General features: G+C 42.8%; 1 protein-coding gene across 6 annotated transcripts in view; it reads right to left on the bottom strand.

Annotated features, from left to right (window-relative positions):
- The window catches only part of FLNB (filamin B), a 148,268-nt gene that overhangs the window by 78,650 nt on the left and 51,444 nt on the right, over positions 1-18,174 (bottom strand). For all 6 annotated transcript variants that reach the window (XM_056128970.1, XM_056128971.1, XM_056128972.1 and 3 more), the window contains exons 2-4: positions 14,859-15,107; positions 11,829-11,926; positions 8,288-8,435 (exon numbers count right to left, since the gene is read on the bottom strand). In XM_056128970.1, the coding sequence (XP_055984945.1) occupies positions 8,288-8,435; positions 11,829-11,926; positions 14,859-15,107 (495 nt within the window). The remainder of the gene's footprint in view (positions 1-8,287; positions 8,436-11,828; positions 11,927-14,858; positions 15,108-18,174) is intronic.

Genomic DNA, 18,174 nt, shown 5'->3' with positions numbered 1-18,174 from the left:
GATCCCAGACACTATGAGCAGTAGTACTTTTGAGTCATGTTTGAGGTGGCACTGGGGTGGGTGGTGAGGCAGGAAGCTTGTCCTATCGATGGGACAGGGATTCTAGGAGCAGCTGCCTTGAGAGAAGGTCCTCGGGAACAAACACAGTCCAGACCTTGTGCCCCAGGCCAAGACTTGAAGCCACAGATCAGACTACTATTCTTTCAAGTTTTAACTTTGATGAAGTCCAACTTCTTGTTTTTCTCTTTATGGATTAGGGTTTCCATATCAAGTCTAAGATATCTATTTCCAGATACTCAAGATTCTCCTTCGTCTCCTTCCTGAAAGTGTGATAGTCATATGCTTTAGATTTAAGTGCCTATAAATTTTGAGTTAATTTATATAAAGAGGAAACTTAAGCTGATATTTTCATCCCCAGGCATTTGCTCAGGTACCATGAGTTGAGTTGAAAAGTTCTTCTGCTCCTTTGTCAAAAATTAGTTGTGATATATGTGGGGGAGGTGGAAGTATCTCTTTCTGGTTTGTCTATTCTGTTCTTTTGACCTATATGTCTATCTGGTATGTCATAATCTTTTTTTTTTTTAAAGAATGTGCTCGAGCGGGCCCAGTAACGTGAGTGTGTGTGTGTGGCAGTGGGGTGTGTGTGTGGGGGAACACTTGGTGGAGAACAAACTGGGGCTGGTCCTGGCTCTGTGCTAGAAGGTTGCTCCTGGTGGTGCTTAGGAAGTTATGTGGTGCTAGGGAATGAACATGGGTCTCTCCACACACTCTAGCCCTTTGAGCTCACTCCCCAATTTCATTTTGTAGACTGATTTCCCCACATTACTCTTTTGGGGGTGGTACTCACAAGCATTACTCAGAGGTTCCAGGTCCTCCAGGGAATTCTCAGCAAACTGGGCTGGTGGTTAATGGCAGCGAACAAGGGTACGATGCTATAGTGCTGGAGTTCACTAGGGCCACCCCAGTAACACTCAGAGCTCCAGGGCAGTACCCAGAGATGTTCAGGGGAACGTGGTACTAGAGGTCAAAGCAGGGTTATCCTGGCCTACCTCTCCAACCCTTCTTATTACTTTTTATAAAACTAATTTCCCTAGAGTAGGGATGTTTTAGATAGCAATCCACTACATCTTTAAAAACATCTTGTTAGCATTTAGATTACAATAGTGTTATAGCTATTATGAAGAAAAATTGGGGAGAAAACTGACATCGTTAGATCACTCCTGGTAGAGCTTGGCAAGGCCAGTGTCCTACCCACTGTACTAATACTCCAGCCCCAACTTGTTTGGTTAAAGTGAGTAATTTTGTTTAATTTTTTTTGTTGAGTCTATAGAATTTTCTACAACATATATCATCTGCAGATAGGAGCACTTTTATTGCTGACTTTCCAATTCCACTTTTTTTTGACACTTAAACATTTCAAGTTTGACATTAGTTCGGTTTTGTTGTTAGAATTATGATGGCTTCATAAAATACATTGGGAAGTGTTCTTGCCTCAAATTTTCTGTAAAATATGTAGGTAAGATTGGTGTTAATTTTTTGTTAAGTGTCTGCCAGAATTCTCCAGTGAAACCTCTTGCATCTGGAAAATATCTTTCTCAAGAGACTTTAAATTACAAATTTTATTTCTCTTACAGTTATAGGACCATTCTATCTTTTTCATTTTGGCTGAATTTTGTAGTTCATGGTTTTTGAAGAAAAGTGAAAAAAAGTTTATTGTAGTTACTATATTTTGCTTACCATATTCTTTCTTCTTGTCATTTATGATTCCTTTAAATTTATTTTATTGTTTCCTTGTTTTGCTTTTATTCTTTTATTTTATTTCCTTACTGTTCATGGGATTTGATTAGATGGCTTTAGTCATTCTTTCAGACTACTGAGCAGCTAATAAATACCCTCAGTTTTTCTTTATCTGAGAAAGTCCTGATTTCCTCTTCATTCCTAAAGGATATTATGCATTGACACTGGATTCTGGTTGACAATTCTTTTCTTTCAACATCTGAAAAATGTACCACTTCCTTCTGATCTCTATGGCTTTTTATGAGAAATCTGTTGTTCTAGTTACTTTCCCTCATATGTATACAACATTATTAAAAATTTCTCTTGCTCCTTTAAAGCTTTCATTATCCACTTGGTCTTTCTAGACATATGAGATGCTCTTTGGTGCTTATTTTTTTTTTTCAGATTTGTTTGCTTTTTTGTTTTGTTTTTTATTTTAAGAAGATGCCTGCCTTGTATATGTAGATTTGTATATTTTTCCAAATTCAGGAACTTTTCAGTTATTATTTTTTCAAGTATTTTTCTAGCCCTGCCTTATTTCCACTTTCCTGGGTTTCCTATAGTACTACAGGTTTGGGTATCATTTTAAAAACTGCTTATTCTTCACGTTCATTTTCTCTATCATTCTGATTGGATTAAGTATCTTTTCACTGATTTCTTAAATTTCAGTTACTGCATTTCCCTGTTCTAAAATTTCCCTCTGGTCTTCCTTGACAACTTCTAATTATTTGCTGAGATACTCCATTTCTTTGCTAAGATTGCAATATTTTCTTTAGTTTCAAGTGCAATTAAAGAGTTTATTTTTACTAGCCAGTTTATCTATTCCTAGTGCAATTGCTAACTGAAGCCCCTTTATAAAATCTGCTTAAAACTTTTGCCAAATAACAAAACATCTCCCTCTCATACTTCAATGTTTACATGATTATCTTATTTTCAGACAGAGTGAGATCTTTCTAGTTCTTGATATGATAAATAGTTCAATATAAAATAGATACCTGAATGTTCTGGGTATTATGAGCCCCTGGATCTTATTTTAACTTTCTATTTTAGCTGCCTTTTTATTCAGGGGAAGGGAGGGGAGTGATCTTATCACTGCTAGTGAAGAAAGAAACCCACCTTACTCATTCAGCCTCCACTGGTACTCTAAGTTAGGGGCAAGGGTTTCCTCATGACTGCCAAGTAGAGCTGGGAGTCCATAAAGCCTCCACTGATGAGTGGAAGGAGGAGAGGGCTTTGTTACTGTTCCTCCTGATGACATCATCAAGACTGGGGAGAGCAGCCCCTGATCTGGAGCTAGAAACACCCCCTCCCCTCCCCGGGTATATAATCTTCAGTGGTCAAAGTAGAAATGGAGTCTTTTGCTTCAAAGTTTGGCTGGAGTAGAGCAGTTACTGTCTAAGGAGTTCTGCTCCCAGACCATTCTTTTCTTCAGCTTCTAGTCTGGGGACAAATGAGACAGAAGGAAACCCAAGCAGTGCTTGGGTTTGGTCTTTGGGTCCCAAGGTTCCTAGCCAGTTTACTTTATTCTCTCTCCAAGTTTCCTTACATTTATCCTATATAAAATGTTCAGGGATTTCATGTTGAACTTAGTGGGTAGAATTAAGAAAAGTATTTTGACTTAATTCTCCCAGATGCATAAGTTCACGTACTAGGCATTCCCCAACTTTCAGTGGTTTGACTTAGGAATTTTTGACTTTATAGTGGCACAAATGTGATATGCTTTTAGTAGAAGCACAGTTCAAATTTGGACTAAGGCATTCTGGTTTTTCTACTTTCAATATAGTATTGAAATAAATAGGCTATTTGGGGGCTGGAGCAATAGGACAGAGGGTAGGGCATTAGCCTTACACACAGCCAACCAGGATTCGATCCCCTGTACCTCATATGGTCCCCGAGCATTTCCAGGAGTAATTCTTTAGTGCAGAGCCAGCAGTAACCCCTAAGATCACTGGGTCTGGCCCAAACACGAAAGAAAGAAAGAAAGAAAGAAAGAAAGAAAGAAAGAAAGAAAGAAAGAAAGAAAGAGACAAAGAAAGAAAGAAAGAAAGAAAGAAAGAAAGAAAGAGAGAGAGAGAAAGAGAGAGAGAAAAAGAAAGCTAGAAAGAGAGAGGAAGGAAGGAAGGAAGGAAGGAAGGAAGGAAGGAAGGAAGGAAGGAAGGAAGGAAGAGTAGTAACACAATAGGCATTAGATGATTTTTCCCAACTATTGGCTAACGTAAAAGGTCTGCTGACATTTAGTGTATGTTGGACCATTGGTTTTCATCTGCAGGTGTAAAGAGGCTGAAAACCATTGGGCTAGACTAAAGTAATATATTCAGCAGGAAAGGTATACTGAATGCATTCTGAATGCTATTCAGAAAGGTATTCTAAATGCTTGTTGGGACTTATTCTTACCCTAAGTGAAAGATCTACATTATTTAAAAAACAAATTCATTGCGGCACTGGAAACATGGCTAATAGAAAGTGCATTTTCTGCATGCATGAGGTCTGGGTTTGATCACCAGCACCACAGGAGGGAAAAATTGTTTTTATTACAGATAATTCCAAGCCTATTAAGCATCGAGAGCTATAAAATGAATCATCATCATCTATCACCTCACTTCAACAGCTATTAGCTCACAGCAGTTTTGTTACGTATCTTCACTTTCTCCTCCCACCTCCTATCAAAATACAAATTCTAGACCTCATGTGTTTCATCCGCAACCCTCCTTACATGTCTCTAAATAGACAATTTTTAGACTATCCACGTAGAAATAATTTCTTAGTACCATCAAATACCCAAATTTCCGACTATAAGTGTCATGAATTTTTTTAACAGTTGAAATCCAGTTCAAATATGGCTCACATATTACAACTGGTTGCCAGTTTCTTGAGTTTCTTACCCTAAGTTTCTCCGCGTCACTTCTTTCCCTTGCCATCAGACTGTTGCAGCAGATTTGGTGACTTGTTACTAAACTCTAGATTTGCTTTCATTTCCTAATAAATGATTTAATTTAAGAAAAAAGTACTAGAAGATTGCTATGGAGTAAGATGATGTTCACAAGTTGGGGCTTGGAGATGGCTTAAATGGCTGGAGTACACACTTTTCTTGTGGGCTCAGCACCCCAAGTACCCTCCAGGGGTGACGCCTGAGCACTGTGCAAAGAATACCCCATAGCATCACCATGTATGGCCTCAAACAAAACAAAGCAAACAAAAATTGAAGAAAATACTTAGCTTAAACTCTTATCAATATTTCAAAAGGCCCCAAGGAAATACCCCATACTTTATTATCACCATTGTTTTTTTGGGGGGAGGGGAGTGAACTACATCTACTGATGCTCAGGGGCTACTCCTGGCTCTGTGCTCAGGTCAGGTGTGATCCCTGATGGTGCTTGCAGTATGTGGTCAGGAATTTAAACCCCGGTGAGCAGGATGCAAGTCAGTCCTTTAACCTCTGTACTTTCTCTCTGACTCCCTCAGTAACTCAATACCTCAGACTTTAAAGTAAGGCATGGACTTGTATTTGGAAATCAGGACTTTAAGTTTTTATTTTCTACATTTTTCTTTTGCTTGAAATATATATGATGATCAGAACATTTAATAAATAAATCTAAATACGAATTTACAGTGTTCCTAAATACTGCTCCCTCTGACCCATGAGAGTCTAAAACACAGCTTACTCTGCCTCTTACCCAAGACCTGGGTTCTGACACGTCTACCCCAGTGAAACATGGGTGGTAGGAAGCTAAGCCGTATCCCACACTCTGTAAATTCCCCCGGAGCTATGCTTACCCAGCAAGACAACTGTTCCTTTCGATTACTCAGAACAAAGGCTACTTCAGTAGCTTGCTATGCAGTAAATGCTTCCCACATAACATACATTGGAGAAAGGTTTTGCTTAGCTCATTGATGAATGCTTTCAACATATCTCATGCCATAAAGGTCTGCTTGTGGGCTTAGGTTTACCTCACCCCAGCTTTCTCTCCTTTCAACCCACTAAGACTAAGCAAGTCAGGGCTTACTGAATGGTTGTGCAAGTACTAAGCACCTGGTAGCTGCAATCCAGTCAACATCCAAAAGGTAAATCAGCACCAAAGAGACAGTATAAGGTGTTAGGTGTTTGCTTTGAATATGGCTGGCCCTTGTTCAATTCCCATCATTGTATCATCCCCTAAGTACCCACAAGCACAAAACCCAGAGTGGCCCCTGAACACCACCAGATGTGCCCAACTTCCCCTGCCCAAAGATAAATTAAAACTCTCAACCATTCTAGAACCTAGAATATGAAAGGCTCTTTATTCCTTGGTTCAGTTGGCCACCATGGACCAGGATAAGGTTTTTGTTGTTGTTGTTTTTTGTTGTTGTTGTTGGTTTTTGGTTTTTGTTTTGTTTTGTTTTGCTTTCTGGGTCACACCCAGTGATGCTCAGGGGTTACTTCTGGCTCTGCACTCAGTAACTACTCCTGGCGGTACTTGGGGGAACCATATGGAATGCCGGGAATCGAACCCAGGTTGGAGCATGCAAGGCAAATCCCTACTCGATGTACTATCACTCTGGCCCCTGGCCAGAATGGTTTTATGGGCCAGTTGTTATTTTATGATTTTTGGTATTTGGGGATTGGTGATTTCTTTGTCTGTCTATTTGTTTGTTTTTTTGCAGTACTGGAGATTGAACTCAGGGCTATGTACACTATGCGTGTGCTCTACCACTTGGGTTAGCTCCTTAGGCAAAACAGGATCATATCTTAAGCTGCTTACATAGGGCTTCACATGTGACACCAATACCAACAATGATCATTATGTCTTCCTACTTAAAAGACGAGAGGGAGTCTTTTAAAAGCACAGAATTACCATGTGTTCCAACAATTTCACTTCTAAGAATATATACCAAGACATTGGAGGAAGGGGTATAGACCCTGGTCATAGGAGCATTTGTCAAAATAGCTAAGAGAAGAAAGCAACCCAAATGCCCACTGGTAGAAGGATGAACAGATAAAATGTGGTGGAAACACATAATGATATATTCAGTTTGTAAAAAGCAATAGCATTTTGATGTATGCAACAACATGGATGAAGTTTGAAGACATTATGCCAAGAGAGTAAGCCAGACACAAAGGGATATAAATCCACTTTATGGAATGTACCTAGAAGATGAAAAAGCATGACAATAAAACAGGGGCTGCTGAGGACCAGGGGAAAAAGGAAGAGAGAAGTACTTTCAATGAGTACAAAGTCTTAGTTTGAGAAAGTGAAAAAGGGTTTTAAGATGGATAGTAGTGACAGGTCCTCAGCTTAGTAACTGTACTCAATGCTACCAAATATCACACTGAAACATAGTCACAAGAGTGGATTTTATCACATGCTATGTACATTTTACCACAACAAAAAAATCAAAACACACACATATATATATGCGTACATACATATGTGTGTGTGTGTGTGTGTATAAGAAGGGGGAAGAAAGTGTTTCCACTAAGGGTATAACACAAAAAATGCAGACGAAGGAAATAGCAATGACTAGTCACATTCCTGAACTATCACAAATGGTCATTTTCTAGAAAACAGCAATAAGAAAGGAAACCATTTGCCATTAACAATGGGGAAACTGGACAGCAGTGATAGAGGCACTGCAGACAAACCTTTTAGGCCTTGTCCAGATGCAATCCACTCGATTAGTTCTGTTACCAAGAGACTGATAGGGCTGTAAGCACCTTTCTACCATTCAGGAACCTAATTCTAACATGTGTGAGGCCCTGAGTCCATTCGATTCCTGCCACTACATATTGTTCTGGAAGTCAGGTGCCGGTCAGAACACCCAATGCCTCAAAATATCTGGGACCATTCTAATGTTCTGACCAGGACAGCGTCATGCAGCTGCCTTGGAGATCATAAACAGGAAGCTCAGCAAGGAAGTGTTTGCCAGGGGGTTACAATAGTTCCCACTCCATCTGGAAATCTGAGGCAGCATGAGAATAACCGAAGGAGAAACAAATCCACAGCCAGATGACACAGCCTCTAATCTTGTCCCACAGGTAACAGCAGTGTTCTAGCGGCTTGGACAAGGTCTCTGAACCACTCCCCACCCCCTGAAAAACAAGATTCCTTATTAAAATCACAAAGCAGGGGGTGAGAAAGCCCAAGTGGTAGAGCCATGCCCAGCATGTGTGATGCCCTGAGTTGAATCCCCAGCACCACATGATGAGCCAGCCACCCCGGTGTCCCCTCCCAGTATTGCCAGGGACAGCTCAAGGGCGTCCCCAAGTGAGTGGTCCTGGAGCCTCCTGCACTCCTGGAGTGGCTACTCTACAAAAAAGAAATAAAATCACAAAGCAACAGGTCAGTCATTTCCCACTGCACGGAGGCAGCAGCGTTTCTCTCAGACCTTAAGACTGCTAGGGCATGACAAGATGGTCAGACACAAAGGGACCTTCAGGTAACCACTCTTTGCATGTTCAATTCGAAGACCTTCCTGAAAATGTAAATTTCTAAGACAGAGGATAAGCCTCAGATCCATTCTGATCAGTTCTTACCTCTGCCATAGGCCCTGGCTTTCTTCGGGTTGAGTTTGGGTTTCAGTGGGGCTCCCGGCTTGAGTTTGGCTTTGGGAAACTGGGACAGGTAAGTCATCACTGAATGTTCGTCCACATCGGGGTGAATGATTTCTTCAGGAGTGATCACCTAGAATAATAACAAAGTCAATGAATACTCGGCAGCAGCCGCAGCTCACGTCAAGGGCCCAAGCCAAAGAGAACAAACGTCAAAACAGAAACTCTGTCTCTCGATGACATGGAATTACATAACTGGCACGCCAAAAATATGTTACTAAGTAAATAAAATAAAATGAACTGGGGCACCATGAGCCATGCTTTTCACCTTTCGGAGGTGCTATCATTCCCTTGGGGAGCTAAGGACACTTGGGACAGTTCTATAGAAATTTCCAAAGGTCCAGGCCTCAGGAAAACAAAACAATCCACCCTTTCCCCAGGGCATTTTCCAGAAGGGCTAAGCTCCATCTGGGGGAGGAAGAAAAAACAAGTTTACATGGGATTTGTATATGCAGAGAACCCAGTCTTTCTCTTTTCTTCATTTAGCTGTTAGCTTCATCTCTGTTAGCACAGTTACTGATAAAAAAAAATAATAATAATAAAAATAAAAAAGAGACAGCATCTGAGGTATTTCAAACTGGATATTTCAAACTCGAAATTCAATTGTTGAAGGAGGGGCCTAGCACCAGGAAGATAGCTCAACCATGAATGGTGGCATTTATGCTGTAAATGCTGAGGGCCTGAGTTTGCTCCCAAGCATGGCATGGACCCCTGAACATGATCAAGACTCGGTCAGGTGACCCCAGCCAGCACTGTCAGGGCCAGCAGTAAAGAACAAGGCTTAAGCACTAAATTGATGGAGCACAGCTGGGTTAAGTATCATCACTGAGGTCCCGGGCCCCCTGAATTCTACTGGGACGTCTCCAGCCCCCATCCCACCACATCGCAAAAAGAAGAGAAGATGGGGCCTTTGGGAGGTAAGGAGGTTTGCTGAGATCATGAGAGTGGAATCCAGGGCGAGATTGGTACCCTGGCGCTCTCTTTCTACCAGGCAAGGGCAGAGTGAGAAGGCCAGAAGGCACGTCCCCGCCAAGGCACTTGGCCAGTGCAACTCAATCATGGACTTTCCAACATCCAGAATGAAGACGAAGCCACACAGGTGGCTTAATGGCAGAGGAACAGATGCCTCACATGTGTGAGACCCGGGTGTGATCCCTGGCACCATCCAAATGAAAGCAAAGAAACAAAGGTATGATGTTTTCGCCAACCATTTCCAGTCCATGGTATAAAAAGGCTGAAAAAGCTGATTGAAGTCATCTAGTCTGTGATATTTTGTCAAGGCAGACTGAAAAGGGCATGAATTTCTTCTGACATTTAGCTTGACAGAAAGGATGTTTGTCAAACTGTTTAGGACCCATGCTGGCCTCCCCAGCGGCACAGAGCCTCAGTTCCACCACCTGACCCACCCCCAAATCCTGCTGCTGCCAACAAGGGTGCTGAGGCGAGCTGCCCCTTTTCAGATGAAAAGAAGGTTCTGTCTCCTGAGCCAGGTTAACCAGCTACAGATGCACCCAGCTCATCCCACACCAGAGTACCGGGAAAAACAGAAACAATTCTCATAATTAGCTTGCAGCAACAAAATAGCTACTTGGGTTTGAACAGTCGCCTTCAATATGTTCCCTAGAATGTAGGATGTGTGCGGGTTTGGCGGTTCTTCCAGGCAGCGCCTCCAGCCACTTTACAGTGCCAACATCACATGAACGTCAAAAAAGACGGTTTTAGGTTTAAGAGGAGATGAAAAACATACCACCCCACTTCCTGAGAGGGGGAAGAGCCAAGAAACAGCCATGGAGCAGGGAGGAGAGTCCAAAACCAAACCAAAGAAACATGGGCAAGTGGTTCTTTTTTTTTTTCTTTTGTTTTGTTTTGTTTTCTATTACAAAATAAACTCCATTCTGAACACCACCTCGGACTGTGATGATACCATTTGTCCCACGGCACTGGCTACCCGTAATTCCTCTTGGCCATGGCTTTGATCATGGGACTCAGGGGTCTAACTATCTTCAGGGGGAGTTTTTCAGACTCCTTGGAAGGGCTTGGAAAACTGGATCTCAACTAAGTATGTGGTTACTGACCATGGTATCCAAGAGTTTTTTCAGTTCCCAAGTTTCCTTGCTACGTTCCTATGATAGGATTGTGGGCAATACAAATTCTTCCACAACTTCCATTAATGGTAGGTTCTCCTAGTGTAAACTTTTTGAATGTTCTAAGTCCTGTGACTTTCCCTAGGATAATGGATTTCTACACCATGCCTTCTTCCCTTCCCTTTCTTCTTGTTGTGATGATGAGGGGTTGCACACACACCTTGATTGTGGCGTGTGATGAAGGTCACACACCAGGCTGCAGTGCTCACATGCAGCCAAGGCGCTCGCCAAGGGCTACACTTCTTGTGGTGTTTGCATAGGTACTTGTTAGGGGCTGCACTCCTTGGCTGTGGTGCTCACACATAGTCTGGTGTGGTGCTTACCAGGGGTCAGGGGCCATGCTGTGCTTTTAGTTGTGCTCACATACAACTGTGAATCACAGACAGCAGAGCTGCCAGGATCGTCAACACATGTGGTGGCACCAGGGATTGAACTCACAACATTATGCTTGTCTATACTTAGACAGGCGGCCTAAGTCAATGAGCTTCCCCTCTGGGCCTAAGATATGAGTTCATTGGGGGAGAGGGGTGTTATGGAGTTTGTATAGGTAACAAGTAATGAAATATTATTATTTATCCTATTTATTAAGGTGTTCATGCAGTCTTATTTTCATCCTACTTGTTAAGGTATTCATGGAGTCTAGCATCCAAAGAGATCTTCAAGACCTTTGGATTAGAAAAACAAAAACTGGCCCCATGTGATAAGAGTAAAGAAACCAGGATGATCTAAAAGCACCTAAATGAATGAAAACTGATTACTGTAGGTAAACTGAGGAAGGTGGAAAGTGCGAGAGGCAGTGCTTCTTGGAGGTTGGACTGAGGATGTGAGACTCTCTGATGATCAAGAGACATCCAAGAAGAGCCCAGACAGACACAGGCCACAAGTGTAATAAACACCAGGCAGCATATGTGACAGACACAAGGCAGCACAAGTGACAGACACAGGCTAACATGTATGAAAGATACCAGGCAGCACATGAGCCAGACATGGAGCAGCACCTGTGACAGACACTGGCCAGCACACGTGACAGACATAGACCAGAACATGTGACAGACACAGGCCAGCATGTATGACAGACACAGGCCAGCATGTGTGACAGATACTGAGCAGCACATGTGATAGACACAGACCAGCACATGTGACAAACCTAGGCCAGCATGTGTGACAGACACTGAACAGGGCAGCAAGTGTGACCAAAGCAGGGCAACAAGTGTGACAGACACTGGGTAGCATGTGTGACAAACACATGGTAGCACATATGACAGACACCGGGCAGCATTCCAAGCATCCACGCAAGGTCTCGAGCATGCTGGTGCAGATACCTGGGGGACCCCAAGCCAGTCGTCTGCCTGCTGCATGGCTTCCCGTGCATTATCCACAGGCTTCTGAGGATCCCAGTTCTCCCAGTCTGGGCACAGACCTGTTAACATACCACAAAAGGCAATGTTAATATTATTCTTACCAACTCTTCAGAGGAAGACTGACCCCTGACTCCTCTTAGCCATGAAGCTAAGCTAACCCTCCCTGGTCTCCCAGTTCAGAAAAACAATTTCTTCCAAAGATTCCAGTGAACCTAACTTTATGGACAAGAAGTTTCATGAGTATGAATTCGCCATGGTGGAAACCATTCTGACACTTCTCCCTAGAGACTGTCCCCTGGTGTGGTTGGAGATAGAACATCAGTTACTAAACAAAGCTGGGAAACTATCGGGGGCTAGTACCTTTTTTTGCAGGAAGGATCTTTCTGATCGGTCACACTCATATGTCAGTTCTCAGATCACCAAATACATTGGTGTGAAGTTCTATCATTTGTGGGCCCTGGGGGCATGAGGTACCCACCTGGCAGTTCTTAGGCTGCTCCTGGCTCAATGCTCAGGAGTCACTCCTTGTAATCTACCTCACTTCTGACACTCTCTACCTGGAGACAGGGACAGACACCACAGGTCCGAGGCTTGGTACCTCAGAGGCCAGTTGCCAGTCTAGGCTGTTATCCGTGTCTATGACCAATAAAAAAATAAATAGCCCACTATTATTGCTGGATATCCTATAAATGTAACCCATGAGTAATGGTTTATTCCTTAATGGATAATTCATCTTTCTTTCTTTCTTTCTTTCTTTCTTTCTTTCTTTCTTTCTTTCTTTCTTTCTCTCTGTTAACTGTGTCTCTGGCTATAGATTGGAGGGGCCTTCTCTAATATCTCCAGAAGGAGGTTCCTATGACTTCCTCTGGTAAGACCATTTGTGGCTCACAGATCTCAGAAAACGTTTATATACTGGAATAGCAGATTATTATTTTAAAAAAGCCTCACAAACAGCCATATGAGATCTTCCCCGGCTTTCTACCTAGCCATGAGCCTTACAACTCCCAGAGTCTTAAAATTTTTTATGGAGGCCAATAACACAGGTATAAATAACTGAATCAATAACCATTAAAGAGTCTCAGTTCAGATGATAGGGCTGAAAGTTCTAACAGCATCTGATTGTGTCCCCATCCTTAGGGGTATCTAGTGTCAGTTCATTAAACTGTATGGTTAAAAGAGGCATATTGCAAATATCAAGGATTTGCCTTTATCATTGCTCTAACTTCTTAGGATATTCTGATACTATTAGGAGCTCTCTACCAGAAAAGAGGATTATACTAAATAGAGGTTTCTTATTATAAATCACAGTATTCCTGGATATATCTAAAAAAAGACTGAAGTAGATTCTTTGTAATTTAAAAAGTCATTTGCTCAAAATTAAAACCTAAAACTTTTCTTAAAGTCTACAGGAAATGCAAAAAAAAAAAAAAACCCTTAGTTGAATGTTTGTTGAACCAGAAGGAGGTATCATAAATCATGTCTTTGGTCAGAAGCAAGGAAGAAGGCACTAGAAAATGCTCCATTGCCACTGAACTCAGTGATTTCTGGATGGCACTAGCTTTTAGGCTCTCTAGGAAGACCAGACTAGAGTAGTTTTTTTTTTTTAAATTAGAACCTTTTTTCATAAAAAAAAATTTTTTGGATTTTCCATGCATATATGAGGCCCTGGATTCAACATCCATATTGCAAAAGAAAAAACATCTCAAAAATAAAACAAGCATGTTATTGAACTAAGGAGATAACCCCAAGGACCAGAGCACATCATTACATGTAAAGAGCCCCAGATTCACTTTCTGGCACCCCATAGTCCCCAAGTTCTGAGTTCTGAGCTGGAAGCAGCCCCTGGGGAACACTGCCTCCACACCACCCCTTCCCCCCGCCCCGAAAAATTGGAGGTCTGTATAAACACAGGCTCTGGTTTTTCTATGGAGTGTATGCCAGCCAACACTACCCATTCGTCCAAACCCTACAGTGAGGATAATTACTATGTAAGTTCAACCACTCAGAAAAGAGCAATCCATAAGGGTGGGTGGGAAAGACTCCAGCTGGATTCTGAGCAAGCACTACTTCACAGCGAAGCAGAAAGGAGAGGGGGGAGCATGCCATACAGAGTCAATACCGCAGCAACAAAAATGGGTACTTTCCACTTAATGGAAGTTTTTAAATTTTCCTGCCAAGGAAAATGGGGGATTTGACAGCCACATGTCAAAGACAAAAGGTGCTTGAGGTACCAACTGCAAAACTCTGTGGAGTCAGAAATCTAAATTCAAGGGACCAGAGCAATAGTACTATGGGTAGGGCGCATGTCTTGCAAACCTGCTGACCCGGGTTTGATCCTCAACACCCCATATGGCCCCCTGAGCACCACTAGGAGTGATACCTGAATGCAGAGCTAGGAGTAAGCCCTGAAGCATTGCCTGGTGTGACCCAAAAAGCCAATAAATAAATAATGTCACGGTCACAGTCCTCCCGTTATTCATCGATTTGCTCGAGCGGGCCCAGTAACATCTCCATCATGAGACGTTTTGTTACTGTGTTTGGCATATAGAATATGTCACGGGGAGCTTGCCAGGCTCTGCTGTGCGGGCGAGATACTCTTGGTAGCAGGCCGGGCTCTCTGAGAGGGGCGGAGGAATCGAACTCCGGTCGGCCATGTTGGCTGTGTGCAAGGCAAATGCCCTACGTGCTAATCGCTCCAGTATTTAAAAAAAAAAAAAAAAACACTAAACTTAAAGACTGATCCAAGCAATAAGGCTTTTGGTGAGAATTTTTGCATAAATAAATGAATGTAAAGTTCAATCAAGTCTATCGATAAACCTATGAGTGCTGCTGTTTGAAAAGCAAATGGAGCTATTTTCAGCTATCTAACAATGGGCTAAAACCAGGAGAGAGAGTGATCACAGCAAGCCTAGCTTTCTTGCTGAAAAGGAGGATGTTCAGAATCCACACAACCCCTACCAATGAGAAGTTTAGGCAGCCCTGATCTCTTACCTGGAGCACAGCTGTCCACGAGGGCTCCCAGGGCTTTGCCATCTTGCCAGTTCTGGTTAAAGTTGGTGATAGGCAAGTAAGGGATCTTGTTCTGAATCCATCCTAGCAACCTCTGCTTCGGTGTCTGCTTCTTGGCATCATCATCGCCTTCATCCTCCCACACGGGCATGGAGATGGAGTAGTGGAGGATCAGGGTCCATACCAGGCCCAGGATGAGCTTCAGGTTCCCATCCACAATGGCTTTGCTATCTGGAGAGAGAGGCACGAGTGGTCATTCCTCCTAACTTCACAAGTATGCACTGCATTCAGTAAAGCAGAAGCCAACTGAAGAAATCTGCTAGAGAACCACACTGGGCTCTGTAAAAGTGAAAGGATGCTATGACTTGCTTATCAGGGTGCAGAGGAAAATCCCCCACCCCGAAGGGCTCTTCTAGGGCTGAACAAGAAAACCAAATGGTAGCTTGGAAAAGGAAAAACCAACTGAATGACATACACGTGGAAAATGTACATGGCAGTAAATTCGAAAGAGAAATAGGGTCGATGTGGGTATTTATCCTGTAGGAAGGATCCTGGGTGGTCAAGGAGAGAGAAGGGAGACTTCACATGGCATTACTTTATCAGGAACAGTAAAAAGATGACTTTCTTAGGTGGAGAGGACAGGTTGTTTGATAAACTTAACCCCCACACCCCCTCCCCAACATTCTTCTAAGTCATCAAAACAAGGAGCAGGAATTGCTTTGGTGAGGAGGAGAGGGGTCACACCTGGTGGTGCTTAGGGCTTACTCCTGGCCCTGTGCTTAAGGCCCAATGCTTGGGGGAATCACATGAAGGACCAGGGATCAAACCCAGGTTGGTCACATGCAGGGAGAATGGTTTAATCCCTGTACCATCTCTCCTGTCCAGACTTCCCTGTCCTTAACTTAAAATAATCTGCATTCTACTTTAATGGTGACAGTAGGTCTCCCAAGGCCCACACTGACTCAACTGACCCTCAGTTTCCCAGGCCAAGGTAACATCTATTAAAAGAAAGCAAGTTTGGGCATATTTTTCTAGGTCTATCTGAACATTTTGGGAAGACTAGCCCCATACTTTAAAATATTTGCGTATGGGAATAGATAAAATAAGAAATAAGATTCAACAATGTTGTTGGTATCAGTGGATCATGGACACATGAGAATGAGTAATGCTACTGTTTCTTCTTTGGTGTGTTACAAATTTTCCAGAGAAGCTTTTTTAAAAAAAAAAAAAAAAACTTAAAGATATCAGCTCATAAATAAAGACAATAAAGTGACGTGGCTGCATTCCAGAGAAAACCACCTACGATAGATAGAGCAGCACTAATCTGCATAAACCTCACCCAGAACTTATCCCATGGGACTATGTGCTTCTCTGGCTAGTTGTCCATGGCCATGTTGGATATTTTAGATGGGAAATTAGGTTATAAGTTTATCTATGAAGTGCTACAGGTTACCAAATTACTACCTATTGATTATATGAAATTCAGGCCAAACCATTTTCCATACCAGTTTCCTTTATTCAAGCTAAAGGGAGGAGAGCAGACTTCAAAAGGTGGACAAACTGGAGAAGTTACATGTGTGTCCATTGATGACTTGTTGGGGTGAAGGTGTTGACCCATCCCACATCGGGCCTCTATTTCCTGCACCAGGCACAATCTGAAAAGGGCCAAAAGTTTCCTCTTGCCACAAGCATCAGTCTGCAAAGCCTAAACGTTTTTGAGTTCTATGCTAAATGTTTTTCAAATGCAAGCTTGCAGATTTAGTTCATAAATCAAAACGTAAAACCAGTTTGCTCTATTTTTACCCAGCTTACACATGTTGGTCTAAAGGAATGAGAATTGAGTCCTTTTCAAAAAGATTTGAAGGGAAATATGACCCAGTTAAGGTCTGGGCCAAATTTCTGGAAAAATACAATGCCTAGAACTTCTGTTTCCAATGAATTCAAGGTGGGTGTCCAAATGGGAAAGCCCCCATTAAGGTCTCCTTGGGATAAATGATACCTTTATTCTGCTAGTCTAAGAAGCAGGAGGGAGAGCAGTTCTCATTCCAAAAGTGATTTTGACAGGTGAAGGTTCAAATGCTTCACCAAACTCTTGGAACAATAAAAAGATGGCAACTTGCCCAAAAGGCCTCCCCCATTCCCAACCACATGAAACGAGACTCTCAATGCCTCAAAATGAAATGCTATGCAACATCATGGTACCAGTGTCCGGCCATCATAAAGATTATAGATTTTCCAGACCAAGAGTGCCTCGTGATGCTTATGTAAATATGGAGCAGAGATGCAAAAAAAAAAAAAAAGGAATAGCCAGAAAACTTTTTCAGCAGAAATCCACCTCTTTGAGAGTTACCAAGAAGCTGACACCCGTCGCGTCTGTCCAACCTCCTAGAATCTACTTGGATTGTCAGTGGGTTGGAATGTGGCCACAAGTTTCTCCTCCCCAAATTCAACCAATCACAGTTCCCACATAACTGGCCTGGCTCAGGACAACACTGACCCTCAAACCACACGTACCTTCTGGAACTACTTAAAATTATCCAGCGTTGCTAAGTGAGACCAGTGAGGGTTTATTTTTTTTCTTGGTTTGTTTTGGTTTTAATAGCTCGAAAGTTCATTTGAGCTACTGCAAATTCTAGGCTGGAACCTTCTCATGTCATATCGGTTCACCAGTCCCCCAGTCCTTATTCAACAGTATTCCAGAATGGCACATTTAGTGGGGAGGGTAGAAACCCACTATTTTTAGGCAACCTTTGCAAGCACCTTGGAAACATCTTTGCAGGCAAACTTGCCTCTCTACCCACTGGGTGGGACCCACCACATCTAAGTTCCTACCCTTGGCTACTCTCCTGGCGGTTCCTGATTACTGAGGGACAGGAGGAGCAAAAGAGGCCGGGGCAGAACCTACTCCACACACCTCTCTGATTTGGTAGGGACAGCAGGCACTCACTGACCACCGTGCAGATAGATGGCTGCCGGGTCCTACTCAACTGAGTGAGTGCAACAATCAGGAGAGGTAAGAGTTTCGGAAACGTCCTTCCAAATGGGGGCTGCCACACACGCTGCTGCCACCCCCTCCCGTTCCGACTCCACTGGCGTCAGAGAGGAGGTGTCCCCGTACAAACCTGGAACCAGCAGCTCAATTACATCTTTCACTTTAAACAATGTGTCCACCCTTTCCAAGCCAATGGGCATGACCAAAGTCTACAGCAGTGATTCCAAAGTAGGTGGTCCTGCACCCAGGACTATACAGGGGGCAGGAGGAGGAGTATAACTGCCTCAGATGCCAAGAGGAAGCACT

This window comes from Sorex fumeus, unplaced genomic scaffold (assembly GCF_029834395.1).
Source record: "Sorex fumeus unplaced genomic scaffold, SorFum_2.1 ptg000072l, whole genome shotgun sequence".
Classification (NCBI taxonomy): Eukaryota; Metazoa; Chordata; class Mammalia; order Eulipotyphla; family Soricidae; genus Sorex; species Sorex fumeus.
Note: the sequence above shows the minus strand (reverse complement) of the source record. Positions and strands in the feature narration are given on the sequence as shown.